Source organism: Myxocyprinus asiaticus, chromosome 7 (assembly GCF_019703515.2).
Source record: "Myxocyprinus asiaticus isolate MX2 ecotype Aquarium Trade chromosome 7, UBuf_Myxa_2, whole genome shotgun sequence".
In the NCBI taxonomy this organism is placed as follows: domain Eukaryota; kingdom Metazoa; phylum Chordata; class Actinopteri; order Cypriniformes; family Catostomidae; genus Myxocyprinus; species Myxocyprinus asiaticus.
The window spans coordinates 21,356,921-21,384,348 of record NC_059350.1 but is presented as its reverse complement, the minus strand read 5'-3'; the positions used below and the strand labels follow the sequence as shown (position 1 = coordinate 21,384,348).

Genomic DNA, 27,428 nt, shown 5'->3' with positions numbered 1-27,428 from the left:
AACCGTGACAAACTACACTTGAAAATTGAAACCATTTAATTAAAATTTCTACCCGATCATTGCTTCAAAAGGTTTTTTTGCCCACACCTAAGTGGACTAATAGATAAAATCATATAGTTTGATATATGCAAGTCTGCGATCTTTGCTTGAGAAAGGTTAGTGAAATTAAAGGGTGCTCAAATATGCAAATTATACCCTCTGATGACAGTGAAGCAAAGATTGTTGGTACAGTAGAGAGAACCAGTGAATCCGCTGGCCTATCTCAGACTTGAGACCACACAGTGATACTGACAGACAGACAGACAGACCACCTTCCAACAGTGACAGAAAAGCAACAGGAAAAGCATATGATTCTGGAATAGCATTTTTTTTTTTTTTTTTTTTACATTTTTCAGCATGTTTATCTTCAATGAGCTGATCCACAATCATGCAACTGCAGAAGGCTTCATACAGCAAAATACCCAGATAAAAGAACCAAACTGCACCACTTGGTTCCAAGTCATTTCTATGTCTTTCAATATCTCTTAATACGCGGTGCCAGAAAGAGTGCCAAAATTGACAGTAAAGGGAGGCAAAAACCCACTCCAAGCACATTAATATTTGATATGTGTGGTGAAAGTCTTAAAGCCATTCCTTTGTAGTACAACATTATTTCAAATAACATTAAGTGAAAAATGATAAAGTTAAACTATGCTGTGGCTGAAATTATGCTTTCTGTGCACAGAGGATTGATTTGACAAAACAGTTTTTTCCACAATCTCACCATTCTGGCCGTGGCGTCGGATGTCCATCAGTAAAGAGCCCTTTTGTTGGGCTGTGTCCATACTGCCTTTAAACTGCTCATAATTCATATTATCCACCCTGCAGCCGCCCAGCGCCACAATCTCATCACCCATCCGCAGACCACACTGCTCTGCTGGGCTTCCTGTGTGTTGGGGTGGAAGCAGGTCAAGGCTGTTCTTTAAGCCAGACTGAGAGGTTTTGTGAGAATTTGTAAAAGTCAAGTTTACATCTAGAACAATACAACGTTTATTGAACACAAATCCAGTTCATGTTGGTTTTCATTCAGTTAGATGTATAACAATCTCATGAAGTGTAAACTGAAGCACTCAAAGTGTCTAAAAAAAAAAAAAATTACACCTTTTGACCTCTGCTCATTATGGTTACTGATAAATTTAATTCATTGCTACATTTCAATGAGTCGATTAGAAGTGTTCTTAATGCTACCAACATCCAGCAAAAGTACACTATATGGCCAAAAGGTAGGTGGACACCCCACGGGCCATCCCAGAAGATTCGATGCTGTTGTAGCAGCATTGGGAGAAGCAACTCCCCATTAATTCCTATGGTTTTGAAATAAAATGTTCTTTATTCTATGTTCTATTCTATTCTATAACTTTCAAGAGCCACTTCCACACTAACACCCTGTCTACACCACAAGCGAGTTGCGCGGCGCGACAAAAGCAAATCGCTCCCACAATAAATCAATAATGCTGTCTACGCTGGATGCATGTCGTGTTGCACGGACAGTAAACGGCCAATTTGCATTACATACGCTGCGGCTGTTCCTACAAGGGGGAAAAAAATGGTTTAAAACATTTGTTTCGACGTGTCCAGTGTAGACAGTCTCAAGCCAATGCGACATGATGCAACGCGACATTACTCACATCTTTTGTAGACAGCGTGTAATATGTTTTCAATTGAAAATTATGAGAATTCAAAATGAATGCGGTACTAGAGAGCGTTTACTAAAGTCTCAGTTTTCGGTATAGGAAAACGCCTTTCCTGTGTGGATGATAGGCGCAAACATATCAAAATTAATGTGTTTTCAACTAAACATGTATTAGTGTGGATGTGGCCTACAACTCTCAAGAACAGAATACAATACAATACAATAAAATAGAACAGAGAATCAGCATATGTTCGTGTTTCATTGGCCATGTACACACTACAAAGTTTCGGGAGTGACAACCGCACTTAAAGTGAATCCCCTACATTTTTATTCCATGTGTGTATGGAATACAGGAGTTACTCCTGCAATTACGTTGATTGACAAGTGATAACCATCACAACGCTGCAGTGCTTCACACCTGTGAACAAGAAACAATGCCACCAGTTTAACCCATTTTTGTTAGCTATTTTTGAGCAAAGAGGTTATCTACCAGCGATGTATTGGCTCTGGCAGTGTTTGGTTAGTCTAACTGCCATTGACAGAATCACCGCGTTTTGTTTCTCTCTCTCTGGACTGTAATGTACTGCAGTGGTTCTCAATTGATTTTGCTTCAGAACCCAGATTTTATTTTGGTCATCAAGTGGTGACCTAATACGGTACCAAAATTGTTGATGATACAAAAAGTTTACCAAAATGTCAGTAAATCAAACATTTAAATGTATTCATATTACAATGAACAGCATAGATCCAACAGCATGCAAAATGATTAACGACATAGGCTGAGGAACATTTACAATTTACTGGATAAATAACAACAGGAGTGTGATTTACCAGCCTAACCCAGTGGAACAAACACTGGACCAGATATTATATTAGTATTAACCATATTACCAAATGAAAGATAATTCTGAGTCAAAATACAGAAGAATTTGAACGTGTAGCCTTTGATGTCAACAACAAAATATATGAGAAGCGTATTCTCCACCCTTTTAAAAGTTGATAAGCCTATATTTATTTTACCATCCTAACTATGCATTATATTGTTAGTTTCATTTTAATTTTTACATTAAGCATTTTTTATCCTGCTGTCTGTGACCCTATTAAAACAGACCTGTTCAGAACCACTGATATAAGGTTTACGATAAAATTTTCGGGAGTTAATTTGGTTGTAGAATGCGGTTGTCACTCCTGTAAATTGCTGAACTGTGCGTGTACAGAACAGGATTAAGCACTAAAAGGTAAACTTACAAACGTATTTAGATACAGTGTGTACTAGGCATGTAATGATACACAAATTTCACACTACGATACATAGCCTCACGATACAATACAATACGAGCACTCGCAAAAGTTTCGCTCAAACTTATTCAAGGATTAGACATAGTCTTTTAAATCATAAATGCCACAAACGTGTCTGACACTGGCAACAAAATGCAGAGCTCTAAGCAACTTAAACAACAGTACATTTATTTTGTTTGATTGTTGAGAAAAACTAATATGAACTCACAATTGTCATGTTTTTCTTGAGAAAATAAGTGTCTACACTCTAGTGATTTATATTTGTATAGCACTTTTCACAATACATAGTTTCAAAGCAGCTTTATAGAAAATCATGCCTTGTTGTCTGAAAGCCCCGTGAACAAGCTTAAGTGACTGTAGCAAGGAAAAACACTCCAGATGAATCTGACCTCTGGTTTTACGATATATGTACATAATCCAATATTATTTAGAGCCTTAAGCAAAAACCAATTGGCACACATACATTTTTTTGCCCTCTTCCCCCATTTCACTTTGTATGTAAACTTTACCGGTGTTATTACCGACTTATAACATGTGTGCAAGTTTTGTTCTCAAAGCTGTTTACATTTCAAAGTCAAAAGCAGATAATTAGTCTCATGTACTCGCAGGTTTCTTACATTGTCAGTTTTTTTGAATGAGCTGTTTTTTTTTATAGTTACGACTCATAATTTATATCTTGCTGTGCATGCCACGCTCCGTGTCGGCTGGGAGAGGCGGCTGTTAAACTTAACTGCTGCGGTTTCTGCCTCACAAATCCACCGATTTGCGCAGTGATGTCGGCATAAATAAAACAACATGCACTGTACTGTTGGGGCAGCATGGTTGGCTCACAGCAAGAAGGTCCTAGGTTCAAGTCCTGGCTCAAAAGGGCCTTTCTGTGTGGAGTACGCATGTTCTCCCGTGTTCCCGTGGTTTTCCTCTGGATGCTCCAGTTTCCCCCACAAGTCCAAAAACATGCAGGTTAAGTGAATTGGAGACTCTAAATTGCCCCGTAGGTGTCAGTGATTTTCCCCCAGCCACTGGGGGTTGCGTCAGCAAGGGCATCCGGCATAAAACCTGTGCCAAGTCAAATATGTGGATCACAGATGGTCCACTGTGCCAACCCCTAATGGGAGCAGGCGAAAGAAGTTTGACCAGGACCAGGACATGACAGCACCAGGACATGCCCACTTTGTTTGGTGAATTCGACAAGCTGTACCGCTACAGTACAATCTTCTTGCCCATGTACTGTGTGTTGCTCTGTTTTCCTGCGAGTGCTCAGCACTGCCTCTCCAGGGAGGAGACTGTTCTTACACCCCTAGTGTGTATGTGGCCATTGATACAATGATGGTTCTTAATGTAGGTTAGTGTGTTGAGTTAATGAAATTCTGGGGAAGGAGATCAACCTGAGCCTGTCCAATAACTCAACATGACGCGTCCGATAAAAATGATCTGTGGAGTCATCTCTTCTATACAATGATGTACATGAAAGCTGATATAACAGAGATGTGCTTTATGTTTTATTTACCTGCATAAATGGCTGCCTTGACCAATTTGCATAAACACCCTTCACAGAAAAATGTAACAGCTCCTCTTCATTCAAAGGACAATCCTTCACTCCCGACTAGACTGCCAACAGGACTGGTTCCAAGTCTTCCTCAGTTTAATGAATGAACGTTACATTTATATAGCGCTTTTCTGACACTACACTCAAAGCACTTCACACAGTGAACAAGGGGACTCTCCTCAACCACCACCAGTGTGCAGCATCCACCTGGATGATGCGACGGCAGCCATAGTGCGCCAGTACGCTCACCACACACCAGCTATAGGTGGAGAGGAGAGAGTAGAGTGATAGAGCCAATTAATGGATCTTTTTAACCAATCAGACTAATGCACAGTAAGAAACACCTTCACTGTTCTCTATAAATCATTCATCTCTGTCTCTTAGCAGACTTCAGAGAATCACACACTGTTTCCAAAGTATACAAGGATCTCATTCTCAAAAATCTAAAGAGACAACAAACTACACTTTGTGAAGGACACATTGGTGTGACACACAATGAACATCCACAAAGTCTTCAAGCAAGTATGCAAGTAAAATCTAAAATGACCATGCAGCAAAGAGAATAAAAACCTTGAGTTCTTCAAGGACTTATAAAAAGGTGTTTTATACCAATACCTCTAAAATTCTACCACATTTCTCTAAAAGATTCTATCTACCATATATGGGGAAAAGAGTCAATCACATCTAACCTGATTGATATACAGCTTGCTGCTTAGTGGTTCTCATCTCACTCATTTAAAGTGAAATTTCAAAGTCCTAAATGCCTCTAAACTGAACCTATGAGTCTTACCTGCTTGGACAGATTTGACACGAGCACCAGTTGAGTCCCAGTGAGCCTGAAATCCAAAGTCTCTCCCACTATTGGGCTTCTGATTCAAGCAGACTCGTATTTCACTTTGACCCACCTGAAAGAAAGAGAGAGAGAAAGAGAGAGAGAGAGAGAGAGAGAGAATGTGACACCTGAGGATACCATGACACCGGTTTCCTCAGGAAATCTAAGGGCTAAGACTCCAGTCAGTACCACACAAACAATCCACTAATTCTTATTACTACATAAGTAGTAATCAACACACTAAAGGGCCAAGGCTCTCAATAGTACACTCTTAAATAAATTTTCTCAATTTTCAAAGTATCTAAATTTTTCACCTCACAATACTATACCGATATTCTAAAGGCAAGAATCTAGTAGTTACATTTCGATAAACATTCTAAAACCAAGGTAAGCTATGGATTGCCTTTACGCTACTAATATGGCCCTACAATGAAGTATAGTGGGGAGTTTAGCACTTGCTGTACAAACCACCGAAGTGTAAGTGAGTAACAAGTGAGCAAAAGTCTGTAATATATCACAGTTTTGAATTGCAATACACTAAACTAGTGCTGCAACAACTAAGCAAAAAAAAAAACCCGCTAATGACTATAAATCTACAACAAATTTCATTATTGATTCGTATATTGATATATGAAAATTAATTACCATAAAATCAACCGCAAAGCCGTTGCCTAGGTCAAAGCTTTCATTTAAAAACACAAACACTTTTAACCCTTACTGACAGTCCATAGCCTATTTCAAAGCTGGGGTGCATACCTACTGTGCTTTGGGGTAAGAATATGATGATATTATGAAAACGATCAATAAATTATTAACAATTTATTGCTGTTGCCTTATTAACATGTAATCATGTAATCTATAAAAAAGTAACTATAGTCCGATTACGAGTTTTCAAATGTAATTTAAACAAATTACAAGTACTTGATTTTTGTAATCTGATTACGTAATACAGATTACATGTAATCTGTTACTACCCAGCACTGACAGTTTTTTTTTTTACTTAAAGTAGATAAAATATTATCTTTTCACAACCCAGACATCAATATATTACATAATTTCACCAGGCCCCTGCTGATTCTCACCCCTACTTGATAGACCCCAATAAAAAGTGATACATGTTTAACAGTTATCATTCTCTGAATCTGACATATCAGATTAGGTCAACCGAAATATCGGTTTTACCAATTAATCAGTGCAGAGTGTTGCTTTTTGGAACTCTCTATTATCTGCAAAAATCAATGCAGATAGTTTTTTTCTGTCTGTTTGTTTATTTTGTTCCTCTGTTTCTCCGTGGCTGGCACTGAAGGCTTCTTCAGTTTAACAGCAGCCTAGCTATCTAGAGGTGAAATAAAAACAACCTCTGACTCCACGTGGAGTTGGTTGTGCCATATGACAACGCAATGCACAAAGCGGAACACTTAAGAAGCTTATTTAAAACAGAGATAGAGAAAAGCCAATATGCAGTACACTTTATCATTAGACAGTCATGATAAAAAATAAATAAAAAAAAATAAAAATCAACAACAATCATTTAAAGGTGCACTCAAATTTTGTCTTTGTGTCATCTTGGACACTAACACCTAGCGGCTTGGATGCAGCATAATTTAAAATCAATAGTTTTCAGTGGTCTGATGCTATTGCGAAATGTAGTATTTTCAGTCAACCATGATTACTTTAATGAGATTTATGGTTACTGAGATTAAGCGAGTAGTTTTCGGCTGGTCATGTGATTCTAACATTACAGCTCCCATGTGCGGACCCTCTCCGTGTAGAAAAAAACAGCTTTTATAAGGTTACTGATATGACAGGAGTCTTCATTTTTATGCGAATGGTCATGATTTCCTACATACATTGTAAAATTACATTTCATGTAATTTAGGAGTTAAACTTTTTTAATGAGGAAAGAATTACTGAATGCAGCTTTAAGACAACCATAATTGAACAGTAGGTGGTTTGATAGGAGAGCTGCATGTTTGCCAACAAGGTGGAGGAGGATGTGAACATTAGATTTTTGAATGGCTAGAACAATGTTGCAAAGTCAAGGATGGAAACTGCTCAACTTTCAACTCAATTTGGCATAAAAAAAAAACAAACAACAAAAACAAAAAGTCATTTATGATTCGTGCAGATTCGATGCATTTTTTTATTTGGGGGCGTTGGGGGGTCCGATGTGTTACAGTAAGGTTATAAAAATGAGTGCTACGAAGAGGATAAGTAGATATATGATAATTAAAATATAATGTTAATGTACGTGTTGATTATGATTGACTATGTCCCTATAGAGAAAAAAAAAAAAAAAATCTCTTTATATAATACTGGATGACCGAAATACCGGACAATTATGATAACAACCGTTGATGATCTACTAATGATGATCTACTGTTCATGAATTAATGCTCAAGGAGTTTTATCAGCCTGTATGACATGTTTACTTTATAGTGTTTAAATTGCAATATATTATAGATGATTTCAAGACTGCATATTTTGTTTCCCTTATGCGTGTTTGTGTGGGCTGTGAGCACAGACAAGTGTCTTCATTTTATTTCTGGTTCTTTATAGTTAAAAGTCCCACGCTGTGCACCAAATGTTATTTTTTCCAGATATTATTGGGATTTTGGTTGCACAATAAAATGCATCTGGGATTAGAATTAAAGTTGGGCTAACCAAACCCTGACCCATCTCAGGAAGGAAAAACCAAAAAATTTTATAACATTTAATAAACTGATTTGAAAAACTATCATATCCACCAGCTCAGTTATCCATCTTGGCAAAATCCAATATCGGTCAAACTCTATTTCAGACATCATACCTGATCTATCCAGAACACTTTCAAACTCAGACAGGAAATCAATTCTCAGATTGGATCAGAGATCCAGGCAGCCTACCTTAACATCCTTGATTTCTGAGGCAACAGGAGATTGCTTAAGAGAAGAGGCAACAGTCACTTTAGAGACAAAAGACTGAATGGGAGGTGCTGAAGACCTTCCATCTCTTCTCTCCTCCCTATCCTCCTCTTTCTTAGTATGGATTGGATGATTGCTTAAATGAGAGTGGCCCATGTCTGCGGAGGCTGTGAGCTTTCCTTGACCACTGAGGAAAGAGGGGATCAGGGACTGGTCTCTCTGCCCACTCATCAGACTTGTATGAGAGTCATCCATCTGGAAACCCAAGACAAAACCAGATAAATAGTGCGACAACTTCTACAAACACTTCAGCACTGACAGTGCAGAGATACCCATGTTAGATATCAGGACTCAATAGGCATATATAAAATATAAAATAATGAGCCTTAAAGAAATTTACACTTCTAGGAACCAGACCTTCTTAGGAGTATTTCAGTATTGCTTAAGGCTGGGTAAAAACTACTGATTTCCCAATGCATCGTGATCTTCATTTGAATGATCTCGGTATCAAATCTTCAAGTCCAAGATCAATCTTTTACTCTATGCAGCAACCCTCTACAACGCGAGTTAATAACTCACATGTGAGACCAAATTACTATAATGCCTGTGATCAGCCACTGGCTGGTAAATGTTCAGATTTCACTCATCAGTGATTGAGGATCCTTCAATGCATGTCGAAAGTGTAAAAAATTTAGTTGTGGTTTGACTCGTTCTGTGTTATCAGAGTATAATGCTTGTTCGAAGCAACACGCAACCCGTTTGCTACTGGATAATATCTCTTAATATCCTATCCTCTTTTAATAGGTGTCTAATAATATCAAAAACAACAAAAACATTTATTCTAATCACAAATAGCACAAATGCTGTAAAAAGCAATTCCAGTCATCTCTTGTCTAGGTGTATATGCTCAACCAAAGCATGGAGACTCTTAAAGAGACAGTACTGAATTTTAGCATAAGTTCTAAACAAAGGAATGTAAATACTTGTAAATAGTACAAATTCTGCATGAAAACAATAAATATGTAACAAAATATAATATGCAATTGCAAGACATCTTATTGATGGAATAAATGGATTTGTACATTTTTTAAAAACTAAAATGTGATAATGAAAATCTAATATTACAGATACTAATACAGATAACCATAATATAATTTGTAAAATTTACATTTTCGTAATGCACCTAGTTACAGCATTATTTAACTGCATTAGCAGAGAATAGAATTTAATTAATATGCAAGCAAAATGGACATTATAACTGAAAAATGAATTGATTTTTCATTTAAATCAAATCAGGAGCTTGTGAATTGAAATCAAATTGAATCTGGAAATCTGTATCAGTACCCAGCCCTAGTCAGGGTTGGGGAGTAACGAAATACATGTAACGGGATTATGTATTTAAAATACAAAATATAAGTAACTTCTAAGTAGTTACAATTTAAATCATTGGTATTTAGAATAAAGTTACAAGTATTTTGATTACTGAAGAGATTACGTTGCATTTTATTGTCATTTGTTTCATTTAATATTTAGTCCTTTCAGATGGAAAACATTTATACATATAAATGATGCGATCCAAAGTGCATTTGAACAGCGGTGAAACACTTTCTTATGAAGTGTTACATTCATACGAGCAGACAGAGAAGTTTTAAGTAAGTTTGGAGCATTAGAAATAGAAATAAATCTTGTGTAAACTGTCAGCTGTACGGTAAGCTAAAATGCTATTTCTAGCCATTTTACATGCACGTTACCAATCACACAATCATATTTTTTTATCAAGAAAATTCACATTGGATCATAATTTCTTTTTTCTAGTAAGACCTTTGATATTAGGGTTAAAACCATATTCTTGATGATAATTCTTGTATCGTTTTCCTGTAAAAATATAAAAAAATCCTTAAAACAAGATCAGTTTGATTAATCTTGTTTTAGAAAACAACACTGCATAAGAGAATGTATTTTTAATAAGTGCATTTCGTCATACTGTACTGCAGAGTTTTATAGTCAAAACAAGTGAAAAAAATCTAACAGTGCTGAAGAAGTAATCCAAAGTATTTAGAATTAGTTACTGACCTTGAGTAATCTAACAGAATATGTTACAAATTACATTTTACAGCATGTATTCTGTAATCTGTAGTGGAATACATTTCAAAAAGTAACCCTCCCAACCCTGGCCCTAGTATTGCTATGAAACACTTCCCAAATGCCAAATGCTTTGAGTTCGTTCAAAGACCATCTGACGCATTTTTCACAACAAAACTGGAAAGCACTTTCTTGATCTGGTAAGCTCTTATCTGATTGCTGCCCTGTGCTGTGTTAGAGACATAATGGACAAGAGTGTGCGAGTCTGTGTACGCGCCAGAAGCTTGTCATGGAAAAGCACCCACAGACACACAAAACACAGTTATAGCTAGGGTTTCACAAGGCACCAAAGTACAGAGCAGTAGTAGTGGTTTGTTCCATTATTTATAAGCAAGCCGCATGATGATCAGGTAACGAGGAGTAACATTAAACTTCACACACGGAAAACTGCACAAACTGCCACTCATCCTCATGCCCCTCTTTTTCCTCATAGACAGTGAGACACTAAAAACTTTAGAGGACACACAAGACTCTTCAGGTAAGTTGATAAGAGTAAGAGCCATTGAGAACCACAGCATAGTTCAAGTGAACCTCTATAAAAATTTTCCAATTTAAAAAAAACTTTATGGAGACCCAATGAAATGGCTGTCCTGTGTTGATGTGCTGTATTTCCTATTGTATCCCCACCCCAATTTTTTAAATATCCAATAAGCTTTAATTTACATCACAACCATGAACCATGATTTGCTACTTGCCAGTCAATTGCAGATGGTTGTAGGGGGAGGGACATTCTCATTCTAGAGAGCAACAGATTGGACAAACCTCTGTGTAGTGCAAGTTGAGTCATCACTATTTTTGGTTTTCCAAGTACATAAAGACTGTACATTTTAAAATGTATACATCAAGCTTAGTCAGGTTTTTTTTTTTTTTTTACTTTTAGGAGTACCCTAACATCTAGATGACTTCTAAGTGTAAAGACATGGAGTATGGCTTTTACTCCGTGTCTATAAACTTTGAAGCCATCTTGATGCTAGTGAACTCCTAAAAGTCCAATTTTTATTTCATTGGGCCTTTAAAGGAATAGTTCACCCCAAATGATAATTATCTCATTATTTTATCACCTTTATGCCATCTCAAACTCGTTTGACTTTCTTTCCTCTTCGGAACACAAAGATATTTTGATTTGATGAAGAGATGAGGTGTTTTTGGCCAAACAATGCAAGTCAATGGGGTCCAAATCTTTCACGCTCCAAAAAGGACATAAAAGGCAGGTATTCCATACATCTTGAGTGGTTTAAGGAAGCGTAATCAAGCTTAAATCATGATCGCGCCAAACACGATTGCAGATGTCAAGATTTACAGACATGGCCTTTAAAAACGTGCTCTCTCGTGCAGAATCGGTCTGGTGGGCTTCTTGGAATTTAACATTTATTATGCTTCTCACTAGGGCTGAAAGATTTGGACAAAACGATTTTTCATTTTAACCAAAAACAAACAAATAAATAAAACAGTGAAACAGAGAAAAAAAAAAAAAAAAAAAAAACTCTTCATATTCACGTCGTACCTGTCCACTGTGTACCTGTTTTGCCCACTGCGTGATAGGATTATATTATAAAACTGATACATTTTATTGATGATGATTATTATTATTATTATTATACACTAGTAATATATTTCTGTAATAAAATCTTAACTTGTATGGGCCATTGCTATGTGGTTAAGTTAAATCAAGTTTTATTTTGGCTGAAAACTGCAGGAAGACATTTTCACTCACAACAGCGGTATAATGTGCTCCTCACTGTAACATCATCTCCTTTGCCCATAAATACCTGGTGTCATTTGGTGCAATTATTTTTATAATGTAGATTAACTTGTAGCACCCAAAGATATTTGGAATTTGGGATGGGTATTTCAAGTAGTTTTGTAGTAGAGTACTCTAACACATAAGAAAATGAGTAATCGATTACTTGAAATTTAGAATTTAAGTTCAACCTTTGAACCTCTTTTTTAACAAGCACTATGCATAAACATCTAGAATCAAAAATGACTAAAAACATTTGCACTCACACATAGAAACATATATTCCGAGTCTTTTAAAGTGATACAATCACTTTAATGACAGAATTTTCTTTTTGGGTGAATTATTCCTTTAACAATGTCATGCATCCACAGCGCCAATCAATGCAATGAGTTGTAACAGCAAGATTTAGGTGAGAGAAGCAGTTTTAATTGCTGCCCACGAAAGGCAAATGCACATGTAAAATCACTACTCGAATTTTGCAGTTTGATTTATCTTAGTCGAATATTTAAAGCTGAACAAGTACTCGATTAATCGATTACTCGTGCACATCCCTATTTGGAATTACACAGAAGTGAAAGTAAAGTGAATCTGGAGCTCAGCGCACGTTAGCAAACGGAACCAAACTCAGAGCACATCTGTTACTAAAATTGTAAATCATAAGCCTCATGCATGATGGATCAGTGCACATAAACTTTGAAGCTAGCAGCGTGCCCACGCTATTTATTTATTTATTTATTTATTTATTTATTTATATCGCAGCCCTTTGCAGTTTAATAATTTAATAAAACAAGGTCATACACTATTTCAATATTATTTCAATTAATTGTGCAGCCCTACTTCTCATAATATCAACCAGGCGGCACACGGAAGGTAAAAAGATCAACTGAACTAGCAAGCAGTAGTAAGTAAAGTAATACTAAATAGTTTTGTTTTACCCAATATAGTTACTGTATAGGCGGGAAAAAAAAACAAAAAACAACAAAAACATCCAGCAACCAGTTTCTAGACTAGTGTCGCTGGTTCTATACTCTGCTTAAGCACTTACAATCTTTACATTTTAGAGTAGGGGTGGGAAAATATATATATATATTTTTTTTTTGTACAGGGGCCACATCGAGCTTTTAGTAGTATATGGGGGGAGGGGGGTCACATTGTTTTCCTTTTCCACATCGATTTGGTTCTTGTATCTTTTCGCTCCAAGCATCACAGAGTATGTTACAGATGTTTTGCCGCTGTTGTACTCTGATGGAATTGTCATTAATGGTTGTACAAATTACAATAATTTCTAGATAAATTACTGATTCAGGAGCACGTCTAACTTGCGCGTGTTTACTGAACAGTTTTTAGTAATAAAGGCTAATGCAAAGTAAATGCCTTAACAGCATTAATCATTTTTAAATACATTTCACATGCGTTAACGTGTGAACTTTGCCTGCCCTATAATTTAAGTTTTCGTTAATTTCAAACCTGAACCCATACATGAAAAACCGACCTCTAGCTCACATTATCAGGTTGCAAACAACAAGAACTCAGCGTTTGCTCATAAAATGAGACACGACTGCCCCCTACTGATCAGGTATCCCCTGCGCCACCTGACTGCGCACAATGTGAAATTGCAGGATATATTTCTCTTTTTCACACGTTTTTAAAGGCCACATCTGTAAAGTAAAAAAAATCTGTGTGTGTTCTGCAAAAGAATAAAAGTCATACAAGTTTGAGATGGCATAAGGGTAAATGAGGGAATTAGCATTTTTGGGTGAACTATTCCTTTAAGTATAATGTAAGAGAAAACAACATTATAAACAAAGACACAAAGCAGCAGATCACAGAGAGAGTGTAGTTGAAACTGCATTTTAAGTCAGACAGACAGACTGCAGACTATGTGAAATGGCCACAAACAGCAAAAAGTCACATGGGTCAGAATCAAAAGCCCTCATTGTAAAAGAGATTATGCTGTGATAAGGAAGACTTTGGAGCGATAGTGGAAATCCAGACATTGCTGAAGAAGAAAGCAACTATTAATGTAGGAAGCGTTCATATGGGAACTTACGGCATACACTCTAGGTAATAAGGACACTTTGGAGGGTTTGGCTCCAAACGGCCGGGGTGTGACACCTGTTGAGAGCCGTGAACAACCTTCTGACCTTCTGAAACCTCTAGGAAGAGTAGCAGACATCCGCGCTCCCCCTGCGTAAAAGTTCTCCAGCAGGGTGCCACGACGGTGCAAGTCTGGACCCTGCTGCTCTGGATCCAAGAAGGTCAGACTGGTGGGTGAACTTTGCTCTGGTCCAGCAGCTGCTGGTGGGCTGAAGAATTCACCGGTGCTCATTTGGGCTGTGTCAGGCATCTCTGCATTAGTGCCACTGGTCAGAGCAGAAGACATGCCATCTGTGAGGGGTGAAGCAGAGGTAGTGGACCACCCTGTTTGCCCCGTGCTGGTCATACTGGACCCAGCATTGCTCATGGGTCCAGGCATGTTGGAGCTGGAAGAGAGTGAAGAACCAGCAACAGGTATGAATGCCTGTTCTGTGGTGAGAGAGCCCAGGTGGGTCCTCTCTCCCGGGGCTGAAGGATGCAGACTGGACAGGGATCTACTGGAGATGCACTTGGTGTAGGAGGGGTCTGTTGCTCTGGTGTAAGGCTGCACCTGTGTGGCAAGCATGTGGCAGCCAGTGGTCTCATGTGCACTACAAAGAGAGACAAAAGGGTGGAAGACAGGTGCAACTATCAAATGTCTCTTTATTACACACAAGAGTATGAACCAAAGAACTGAGGGTGCCAGACACACTATACACAGTCTTATTTAAAAACAAAAAAAAATGAATAGAAGGTAGATTTGAACAAGGTAGAAAACACATTACCTCTCCTCTGGCACCCCAAAGAGCTGTGCAGTCTTGACAGCACTGGTCCCTCCCCAGCTGGTACTGAGCTCAATTTGCTCCCTCTCCTCTCGCTTCCTGTGGAGGTCAGAGTTTGTGCTCCGTCGACGGCTCTTCCACCTACTCAGGTCCTAAAATGACAGGTGAAAATTGACTGATAAGACAATACAGGAATGGGAAAAAAGGATCTTCCAAAATATAGCATTTGTGTAATGTGTGAGAATGACCCAGAAGATGGGCAAATGAAATATTAATGTGGTCAACTAAAATAAAACATTTGATTAACTCAGGGCCCCCTACAGTGACAATCCAGAAATAGCAACAAACACAAACATCTTGGGAAATGTATTATAAAATAACACACAGAACATGTTGTCTACTATCTAACAGATATTACTTAAATGGGTGTTCTGAGAAATCACAACTGTCTCTGTGACAGCCCTGGGCTCTCTAAACAACAAAAGACAGTCTGAGCATGTGACGCTACTGTTGGGCTAATCAGAGGACTTTGAGGCACTCGTTATTTTAGAGTATTCAGGTTTGCTGACATTAGTGACCAAAAGTCTGGCAAAATCAGTGAAATGGCTAACATCGCTTACCAAGCATTTTGAGTGTGCAATTTCTGACAATTAGCAATATCAAACAGAACTGCAATCTGTTTGTCTGAGTGGGCCAACTGGACCGGATATAACGACATTGGTTTAACCAGTGGCATAAGCTTGGGGCTGGACTACCTGTCCAAAACAATTGCAGACACGGGGGAGTTTTTGAAACTTGTTCATTATTTTGTAATTTTGTTTGGAGCAGCTAGTGGTTCTGTAATTATACACATTACATTTAAAGTCAGCATGAAATCAAAATTGACCCTATTTATTTTATTAATGCATTTTACTGGTCTTATTATGAACGATTCAGTGATGCAAATATGCTTTTACATATAAAAAGAAATGACCTCATAATCTTTAATCAAAATATCATAACTTGCTCTTCCGGTGAAATGGCTGACTCCTCTCTGATGACGTATGCAAGTGGTAGTCAGTTTTAACCCTGCCCCTTAAAGAGTATAAACAAACTTGTAGTCAAAGCAGCTAATGCAGAGATGAAAAGGTTACAGGCCAGCTGGCTTGAATTTACATTTCAAATGAGGAGGAATAACGGCAAATTCGCAGATGTTTTTTCTCGTTCGATAAGCCGTTTCACTCGGAAATACGTCACAATATGGAAGTTGGTCACAACTTCCTTTTCGTGTCGACTTTAACCTAATGAAAAACAGAATTTGTTGGGTAAAACCATGTATTTCTGCCACTGTGACAAATTGTGTTGAACAAGTGAAACTCACTTCGTGCCACTTGGCTTCATTTTCCTTCATTCTGACTCGGATGCCCTGTAACTGCTCCTGTTGAACCCCCTGCATGGGGGTCAGCTCCCCAACAGATCTCTGGTGAACATGTCGTGACCCCAGTAGGTCCAAGTTGGAGCAGTTGTCAGATTCCTGTGGTATGGGCTCTAGTGCAATGTCACCCATTGATTTGCTCCTGTTGAGTGGTGAAACAGAGTTAAGAACATCTCTATACACAAGACCAAAAGCTATGAACCATTGCCATTTTCAGTTGCATGTATAATTGTGTTGTACTGACATCTAGAGGTTAAATGAGACCTGATACTGTACCTGTCCCTGCTTGAGCTGCGACATAAAGCCAAGACTGCAACCAGCAGCGAAAAAGCAAACAGAGATAGGCCTTAACCAGCAGAAACTCAAACACACAAGTCCGATAAGCAATCCCAATTTGCTTACACATTGCTCACATGAAAATACCTTTTGAAAAATGCTGTAGGAATAATAAACAAACAGATAAGCTAATGCACAGCAGGTGACACTACAAGCGAGGCAATGCAATGTAGCATCCAGCACTTTGAAAAATGTTACATGATTATAGAGATTCCATTCTGTAACTTTCATTAGGATGAACTAACTTGAGGAATATTTAAGATATAAAGCCCACATCATGAAATCACAAACGCAAAAGTGAAGCAGCTTTTCACAAGCACACGATGACTAGGCCACCTGTGAAGCAACATCAAAAACCCTCAACTCACCCAATGTAACGGGATCGTCTTATGGGCAATCTAGGAAACCACAGAAATATTCAATTGTAAAATTCAAAGTCTTTATAGTAAGGTATAGATTTCCTACAGAGGAAGAGAGGATTAACTAAACTAACAGAGACCACTTTGACTAGTGTTTTAAGAAAATACATATAATATCTCCAGAGCATTACTTTAAGAATGAAATAGTAAAGACATTTGAACAAAAGACAAAAGAACATTAAAGCTCACAGCATGAAAAAAAAAATAAAAAATACAAAATAAAAAAATAAACTTAACTTTTCAGGACTGCCCTTGCTGGTTTAAAATAATTTTTTTAACTGGTTTCTGTGATGGTTCTTTAGACAGAGTATACCTTCATGTCCATGTGTAATAATATTTACAGGACATACAGAAGTCCAGCTGGCAAGTGGGTGAGTCATTCACACAAATGATGTGTTTCTGAGCTGGTATATTTATTGACCCACAGAAGTTAATGCAAGTTCACATTTCAGTGATGCAATTGCTTGACATCAGACTGCGACATGCCAGAGAAGCACAACAAATAATGTAACATGAGGAACTTCAAACTTGTTCAGAAATTGAAACAAACTGAATTTGTTACACATTTATAAAAACAGCAAAGTAAAACCATAATCCTCTTTTGTCGCCAAAAATCAGATTCAGTAAGGCACACAGAAAGGGCTTTACCCCAGATATACTGGAGGTATTTCGCTTGTAGCTAATAAAATGTAATGATAGAAGTGGACCTGCTCAGGTCATTTTCACATGAATCATACACAGCTTGAGCCCAATTCATTTCAAACCTGTGCATAAATGTGGTTGGGCCGTAGGGGTCAAACACTGAAATTAATGGATCAGGCTCTGAGATTGGTTGGATGTTCCCATATTAGGAAAATGTTATACGCTCAACATGGCAACAACAGCTAGATTAGGCTTAAATCAAGCTCCACTATAAAGGAAGCAAACGTTTTTAGTGCAAACATGCATAGTATCTGCTGTATAAATTGCTTGTACTTGCTAAAATGCTGCTTAATCAATTTGTTCCAAACCAAGGCTTTAACAAAAAGAACAGAGTTGTTACCATTTCACTGATTATTTATGGTCTTAAAACTTTTCATACAAGCATTATCTGCATTTAATTAGTGTTACAATATCCTTCTTCAAATTTCTATGGCTCATGTTAAAAAGTGAAGTGTGTAATTTCTGCGCCACTAACTAAATTGCAAACAGATTGAACAGCCTGACAGGGTGTTGATTGATGCAGAAATGAAACATTTCATATTTAATCATAAAATGTGCTACTGCACAAAGTATGAATTTCAAGGTCTTAAAAATGAGTGTGGGGTGTGTATGGGACCGAGTCTCAAAAGGAGTGTGGGGAACTGGGATCAGTTGAGAAGGTTTGTGCAGGTTCAACTAGCCAAGGAGTGATGTCAAAATCCGAGTCATCCTCAGACGAATCAGATGTCTTTCGGCTATATACAGGAGAGATAAAGTGAGGAGGAAGCAAAAGCAGAGGAAGAGGGAAAGACAGGGACATTTTAAAAGGAACAAAGAAAAAGAATATGTATAAGGAATGATATTGGATTAAAGTACTGATGTATAATGCTGACAACAAGCACAGATACATGTGACAATTTTTAAGATTATTTGCAAGATTTTGAAATATCTATTAAAACAATTACAGTTTGATCTGGACTAAAATCATTGTACTAAAAAATGTGATGCTCCACAATGGTTTCCTACTTGTTTTAGAATAGACTTAATCTCTGTCAAACAAATTAGTCTCTCTTCCGATGAGACAAACCTGAAGCCCTGCAGCTTCTTGTACCATGGTCTGTGCTGGGACCCTAGCCTGATCTTTCTGACATGTAGATCTTCCTCAGGGGTCCAGTATTTGGGCAGGAACTTGTCCGAATCAGCATTGATGGAGGTCTGATGTTCAGATAGAAGCACCCGTCGTGCGTAAACGTCGTCCAGCACAGGATCAGCATTTCCTCGGTCCTCATCAGAGTCACTCATGCCATCATTCAGTGCTCGATGAAGAAACTCTTCCTCCAAAGTGCCCGTTTCAGAGTCCCTCTGCCCATTTTCAGAGGAGAGGGAGGACAACACACTGCTTTCCAAGAGAGAGCCATCCGTATGAGAATAAATGCATCCAAAACAACAGGATGAGCTCAGTAGTGCTCTATATCTCGAAGCAGCACACGCATGCAAAAATGTGTTAACCTGTTAGGCACTCCTTGTACCAGTGTTTCCTGCACTGCTCCGCTATTGAATGTTTGTTTATCATGTACTTAAGACCAATTCTGGGGGAACCCCCTGCTGCATAAACAGAATTCTGTAGGAAACACTGTCTTAGTTAGTGGAAGTTAGTGGAATGCACAGAAACATCAACCACTGTTAGAAGACTCACTGGGTGACAAGTATTCTGAAACCGAAGGATCGCTCTAAGTAGTTCCATACTCTTCCAATAAGTTCTACCAGAGTAGAGCTTCAGTTTCGGAAAACCAAAGCACAGCTTCTAAATGAATAAGCTGGTTTAATCACAACAGAGAGAAGTTGCCATTGAGGAACACAATTAATAAGCAGTTGGATGTAACAAAAGCAAAAATATTAGGGCACCACTGCAGACACAGTCACTGCATGAAACACTCTCTAAACTCTGACCTCTGGTTTGATCTCTGGGGTGGCATTGCAGCCAGCCTTGAGGCATCTGACAAGGTGAGACATGACTTCCCAGTACTTGGGATCCCCATAGGGGTCACCTTGGGACCTCTGGGTTTTGAAGGGATTGAAAAGTTCATGGGTGCTATGCAGTTTACAGAGCGAAATCTGCGACTGGCTAGGTCGTCCTGCTTGAGGTCTGGTTCAGGGCGGTCCAAGTCAGAGTCACTGTCACTCTGGTAACTGCTTGCCCATTGGAGTAAGGCAGAAGCAGGAGGGAGGTCATAGCATAAGCCCCTCCCAGTTTCACTACAGTCAAAAGATGAGGTGGACAGACTAAAAAAAAAAAAAAAACATTGCACAATAGATGTGCTCTAACTAAACTCTATGACATTGTAACAATGAAGTGACTAAAAGACAATTAAGTATTCCTGTAAAGGGTCATATCATGGAAAAAAAAAAATTTTCTGTAAAAAAAAATTTCTGTTTTGAAATAAGCGTTTGATATAAATAAACTCCAATTTCAACTCAAAACTCCCTCCTCAGTCCAAAACGGACATATATTTCAAACTAGGGCTGTCAACCGACTTTTTATTTTTACAGAATTTTTAATTGAATTAACATGATATGCCAACTGATGAAATTGATCACATCATTATTTGCTGAAAAAGGTCCTCCAAATAAATATAATTCAATATATAAATCAAAATAATTATAAATATATTAATAAATATAATAATATTATAACAACATAATGTCAGATATTACATTATTGTGGCAGATGAGTAAAGCATTATTAGACAATACAAAAAGTTATTTTAGAAATCAATATAAATCATTGAACATAAGCCTGTCATGGGCCTACAGTCCACAGTGATCCATTTTACAACGGAGTTTGTCAATCTGCCCAGGGAGACTTAAGAGCAGGATTTTACTTTATTGCTTATTGTGACACAGGAAACAGTTATTTTTGGGGCCCCCAAAAAACCGTCTTAAGTGACTGAGTACTGAATTGTTGTCGTTATTATTTTTATTATTATTGCTACAACAAATTATTGACAGATCCAATGCTTAACCTAATTGCTTAAAATTGCCACATGCTGTTTATTGTACAAAAAAAGAACCACGACAGCCAGAAAATATAAACAAAATAGATAAAAACCAGAAAGAAAAAAAAAAAAAAAGACTATTTACAATAAGAAGAAAATTAAGCAAAAACAGCTTGAACAAAAAAAGCATTAGACTTCTATCTGTAAATATACCCCAAATACCAGGGACCTCCATTTTGATATTTTTCTGTCCAGCACGTCACAAACAGGTAAGGAAAACATTTTTCTTTTTCAATATTTTCCAAAATATCAGAAAACAAACATTATAAAAGCAAATTTGATCACATTTACTATCAGCAGTTATGTGTCAGCATTATGTCATCTACCTAAAGGTCTGGTTATGGGGTCATCCAATATGATTTTCACTGGTTTTTATCACCTCCAGCCATAATCGTCACATTTTTAGGACGCTGTGTAAAGTTAAATGTAGTTTTAAAAAATGCATCAAGACCACTGCACTCAAGTTGTCTTTAAACAGCTGTTGGTTTGTTGTCTGTACAGCTGTGCTGTGCCTGTAGTGCTAGAGCAGCAGTTACTGCCCCCTGCTGACTGAGACTCACAGAAAAACAGAGATGGCACTTCAAGCTTGAATTGCTCTGTTGGTAGAAAAATTCCTTATAAATACGGTGTTATTAGTTGCGTAATTTTCAAAAATTAATTCTTTTATATACCCAGGCCCCCGAAACAAGCTATTCTGAATTTGTTTCTTAAATTAGAAGAAAATAGTAGTTAGGAAACATTTTATTCTTAAGAATGTTTTGGGAGTCCTGTCCCTGAACAAGATGCTGTTATTATTCCAGTTTGTAATGACAAGTGTAATATGTGGGAGATGTTTTCCATACATTGTACTGCGTGTGTAGCACCTGCTACTCCTGCACATCCGTAGGAAAGAGTGCCTGAAGTTTCTGATCATTTCAGTACAGCAATGAACATGTCAAAATGTAATACAAACTTTGCAAAGATGTTGCGGCAGTGAAAGGAGCAGCAGAATCTACTTTGGACCCGACAGCAATACCTACAAGTAACCTTTGTTACTCATTTCACACACAAAAAGTGTGTTTACGGAGAAGGCTTCAAGTTTGTCACAAAAACCTTCTTGTTTAATTCTATAAAATTATGAGGACCTCAGGGAAATGTATACAATTATATTTATGATATGACCCATTTAAAAAGCTTAGCAAAACTGATCATCCAACATTTTTATGCAAAGTCAGTTTTCAAAGCAAAGTGAGACAGGAGAGAGAGTTTCATACCTAACAAGGGGACCTGTACAACCCCTGCCCTCCTGGTGCTCCACCCTCTTCTTTCTCAGAGCAGACGGGATGTGCATCCTCTCTCTGTTTTGGAAATCACTCTTACTGCCATCAGCCATCCTGAAGCAATGTTCTGCTTCTGCGTCACTAAAGCAACCTAGGAGAGTGGAGATGTGAGGAAGAAATCACAAACAGAGAAACACTGAGTACTGTGAACAAATGCTTTGCCTTTCACGGAGTATTGCAGTCCCTCTTTTGGTACATGCCTTACTTCACTTGGCATCAGCTCTGTGCATTACCAAATGGGTGTGGAACGATTGGGAATGTCACACTTAAGTGAATGGAAGGGGTGAAGGGACAGGGTCTGGGTGCTGAATTTTCATTACCAATTATTTGAGAGATGCAGTATCGAAGTCAGAAATCCAAGCGACAGTATGGCGACAAAGTAAATAACGGTATATACACTGAAGTAAAACATTTGTCGATTTTATTTGTTTTAGGTAAAGTGACCATGTCATGCCCATTGAAAAGCTTATGCTCTCTAAAAGTGGAGTAAAAAAAATACATTTTAAAGCCTTGTGATATTTTACCCCACAATGCTGTATTAATATTCTTATATATATTTAGTAAAATTTTTCCCATTAATATTTTCAGAGAGGAAAAAAAAAAAAAATGATCGACCTCAACTCAAAGTTAGTGAGTCAACGAAACATGTGAGACATTAGGTCAACAAACACTTTCTATTTGACCAAATGCAAACTCGGAATGAGCCAAAAATATACAGGTATTCTGAACTTGTTTCATTAGAATGTCCATACAGATCCTTCAAAAGGTATGATATTCCCCCATGTTACTGTTTTTTTTTTTTTTCGTTTTTTTTTTACTGCTTTATGCTATTTCTATGGCCCGATGATGAAGCAGGAAATTCAGTTGTTGTGTAAAGCACCAAAGTCCAATTAAGATGAAAGAGAAATGAGTATAAAAACGATGATAATAAAAAAAGCACAATATAAGCACAGTTTTTTTTTTTTATATATCAATACACATAAAAAACAAGATAAACATAATATACAAAACATTATTGTATGGTGATCCAAATATCAATATAATACCGTATCACCAGGTACCTGCTGATTATTACCACTACAGACTGATCAGCCATAAGAAAGCAGCCTACACACAAAACTTACCAGTGTAGAGCATGTGACAAGTACAACAACATTGACAGGACAAAATTTTGTTAATAAAATATCCCCAACGAAACTGATTTAAAAAAAAAAAAAAAAAAAAAAAAAAACATAAAACATAACTGAACCAATTAGTAAAAAGAAATAATCAAACATGCACTCTTGCCTTCACTGCCAGCTCTGAGAGTGCTGTCTGATGCAAAACTGAGTGTGCGTGACTCCACCGAGTCCAGGCTCTCAACGGAGTCTTCTCTCCTGTAGCCCTGCTGCTTCAGACTGAACAGATCCTCCCTGTCAGAGAACCAGCCCTCTGCGTAGCCACTGTCCCTTACACTCGACTTACAGTGCACAGACTCCTCTAGAGCCTAACATATGATGAACAAAGAGGCAAACAAGCGTGTTTTAGTGAATAGACTTGAGCTCCAGTGGACTCTTACAGTGGTCTTTCATTTCACTGACCTTAGAACTGACATACACACGGAGGGATATGTTGGTCAGTGCATCGATAATTACTAATCAAGGACCATTACCACAGAGTTACGCCCGAGTGATTCATTTTATCAGTGGCCAAAATTAAAGAGGAGTTCTGGATCTGCACGACGTCCTTACTGAGAACACAGAGGGTGTCCAAATTGCAAGGGACTCAAATGAAACAGCCCACAGTTTGAATAATGTAATTAATTTGAAAGGAAAGGGGCTCGTTGGTCTTTTGGATCTATTACAATACACAAGAGCACATAATTCAGGAATTTAACAGTTTAAATGGGCCATCCAAGAATATCATTCAGTATTCAGTTATCGTTCAGTAACAAAATAAAACAATTCGAAACAAAAAAATAAAACCAAGACACAAAACAAACACACAATTGCCACACCAATGACACTCATTGACAGAAGGTGATCGACAATATCGGTAAATGGCAAAACATTGATCTGGGAAGTCGGCATTTATATTAAACAGTAGCCCAGGGTGTGATATTTGCATCCACCATCCGCCAAATGTGACTAGGCTGAATTCAGTTCCTTATTCGCAAGCCAAAAAAAAAAAAAAATGCAGGTATTTCATGAGCGGGTACGTTTGCAACCTGTAAGATGTCTCGGAGTAACACATGACAAGAACTGCTGTTAAACACAAAGACACACTTGAAGAAACACACTTTATTAGATTTTTAAGAACAGACAAATGAAAACCCATCAATGCCTGTGTCCGATACACTGTTTGTTCAGAGGCGTGCAGCGGAAGCTTCTCGTGGAACACGATCATGTAAAGAGTTATCACTGTTTCTTCTATGTTTCAGTCATCTGAAACTGTTTGTAAGAATAGTGTCGAGTTTACATTTATTCTCCGCGGTAACGCGCTCGACAAGCCACGTGATATGATGCATGAGTTGACGGTCTCAGACGGGAGGAACTGAGATTCGTCCTCCGCCACCTGGATTGAGGCGAGTCACTACGCCACCACGAGGACTTAGAGCACAATGGGAATTGGGCATTCCACATTGGGGAGAAAAAGGGAAAAAACAAAAAAACAACATGCATTGTGAACACAACTCAGCAGGTTTGCTCAAATGTATTGTATATGTATTATAGAAACAAAGACAAAAGTGATTAAACCATAAAAGACCACCTTTACCTTGAACCTAAAATTGAGTTCTATTTTATATCCTTTAGACAGCATTAACTGTATTAACATACAGTAACGCAATACAAACACACATTTGATAAGAACACACGTTTGGCAGCATTATTTTGGGAACAGAAGGAAATGTGTGTGTTTCTATTCATTTAAGCACAGACTAAGTGAAGTAACAAACAGTTTTAGCCATTTTGAAAGTAGAAATTATGTGGGTTGTGTTAAACTTTCTATAGGTAATGGTTTATTTATTTTATATTATTACTATTATAATTATATTTATCTTTAGTATTTAATTTTTAGGCCATTAGTAATTTTCCACCTGTTGTCGGAGATTAATACTTGCATGATGGCAAATGAGGCTGCTGGAGATGGTAAATGTTTGGATTTAGGGAGGTGGTTATTTAAGATTTTTTGATTACTTAGTTATTTTAATTGCTTTTTTCGTTTAAAGTGCAAATTGAATTTAGAAATATCTTTTGATTAAGTTTGTGTTTCAATAAATTAATTTTTAAAGCAGAATCTATAAAGCAAAAATATTCAACAACCCTCGGCAGGGGGGGTTACGATATAATTGGATATCGCAATATTTTTAAAGGCTTTAAAAATTATAGATAAAATATTTTACATAAAACAAATACAAAAACAAAAGCAAAAAAAAACAAAAAAAAAAAATACTAGAACTGTCAGAATTAACATGTTAAAGCATGCGATTAATTCAAGTTTAGCTCGTTAATTTTTCTTAATCGCGATTAACGCATTTACAAACACACACAGAACAGCGCTTCCTTTTCAGTGATAAAATGGAGAAAATGGAGTGCTATTTGATGTATAAAACAAGCCCAGATGGGACTTGTGATGGAAATCAAGTATTTTACAGCCTATGTAAGGCACATTTGAATTACCACAGAAGCACATCAAGTCTTAACTATCACCAAAATGCAGAATGAGACGTTTTTGTCTGCAAGTGCTTTTCATGTGGAGTTCCTGACACGAATCATGAAAGCGGCCTCATGATTCATAATGTAAGACAGCAGATAGTCACAGTCTACCGGCAGATTCATATTGTGGAGGGCTTAAGAGTTATCTTAATGCCCATTGCAATGATTATGCAACCTATAAGGAGACTAGTTCTTTCAATTATACAAACTTCAACTTAGACTTTGGGAAACATTTAATGTTGCTTGAATTTGTGCTATTTTAGTGCATTTCAATATTTATACTGTGGAAGGCTTTGTTTGAACAATGCTACATATTGCTTTGCTTTCTTTCCTAAAATGCATTTTGACAAGTATATATAGTGTCAGATTTCAGCACTTTCAAAATCTGTGATTAACTGAGATTAAAAATTGTAATCGACTGACACACACACACACCATCCAATCCAAACACTCAAAACAAACAAACACAGCCAAATGGAAATACCTTGGATAATGCTATGCCCAGCAAACCTTCAAATGCTTTCAGGTTTAGCTGTGGTCCAGTGTAAAAAGGGTCAGCCTGGGCCTTCCTCCCCAACCAGTATATGGTGATCAAAACCTGTACATGAATGGATGAGAAAAATATTTTTATGTGCAAAATCTTATTTAAAACAGACGTAAAACTTGCCAGATAAAGCCGTAGTTTTCCTGAATATGCTTTCCTTCTTATTAACATCTATATTTGGCATTAAATTATCTTTCTTATTTCTAATATGAGCCCAAAGCCTAGCCCGACTACTGTCTGGCTTGTATCTGTGTAATGAATGGCCGAGTCCCAGCATTGTCCCCGTTTTCATCTAGAAAGTTCTGACCCCTCTCTCTCTCACTCACTCACTCACTCACTCACACAATCACACACACACACAATCACACACACACGAGGCAGCAGAGCAGAACTGTGGTATTACACACATAAGAGACACTGAAGACAACAATGGTCTGGTGATGCCTAACTGGGTCTTTAGTGAATTTGTATTATTCTATAAGGAATCAAATAAGAGGGGAGACATCAGTATTTGTAAACAAGATAACTCTCCTTTCATTTAGCATGTTTGCTTGCATTTATTACCAAGAAATAACTAAGATGCATTGTGCCTGAAGATGCAGTGTGCTCCAAACTGCTCTTTCACATGCAATGTATTTTTCTTTGTATAACCATAGACAAATGCAGACAATAATGAGTGCCATGGAGAACCATCTGAGATGATCTCAAGCTCATTGGAGAAACATTTATGACAATCTAGCAACAATCTGTGAGTGCCACACCAAACACACTCAGGGTTCCCATTCTTTTCAAGCCACAATTTTCCAGGACATTTTATGCACCCAACAAGTTTTTGCAAAAACTTTAAGCAAAAACATGTGCTTCCATTTAAATAGAGCTTTTATTTTGGCGTTTGTGTGTTTTTGACAGTAGTTTCTCACCTCCAGACAGGGCCGTATCTGGGTATTCTGGGGCCCCTGACTGTACAGTAT

General features: G+C 37.6%; 1 protein-coding gene across 7 annotated transcripts in view; it reads right to left on the bottom strand.

Moving 5' to 3' along the window:
• Positions 1–27,428, bottom strand: part of LOC127444013 (LIM domain only protein 7-like) — a 75,386-nt gene that overhangs the window by 34,789 nt on the left and 13,169 nt on the right. For all 7 annotated transcript variants that reach the window (XM_051703139.1, XM_051703143.1, XM_051703141.1 and 4 more), the window contains exons 7-16: positions 26,398–26,511; positions 23,506–23,704; positions 22,153–22,309; positions 17,112–17,141; positions 16,354–16,549; positions 14,997–15,145; positions 14,186–14,822; positions 8,235–8,507; positions 5,308–5,422; positions 764–925 (exon numbers count right to left, since the gene is read on the bottom strand). In XM_051703139.1, the coding sequence (XP_051559099.1) occupies positions 764–925; positions 5,308–5,422; positions 8,235–8,507; positions 14,186–14,822; positions 14,997–15,145; positions 16,354–16,549; positions 17,112–17,141; positions 22,153–22,309; positions 23,506–23,704; positions 26,398–26,511 (2,032 nt within the window). The remainder of the gene's footprint in view (positions 1–763; positions 926–5,307; positions 5,423–8,234; positions 8,508–14,185; positions 14,823–14,996; positions 15,146–16,353; positions 16,550–17,111; positions 17,142–22,152; positions 22,310–23,505; positions 23,705–26,397; positions 26,512–27,428) is intronic.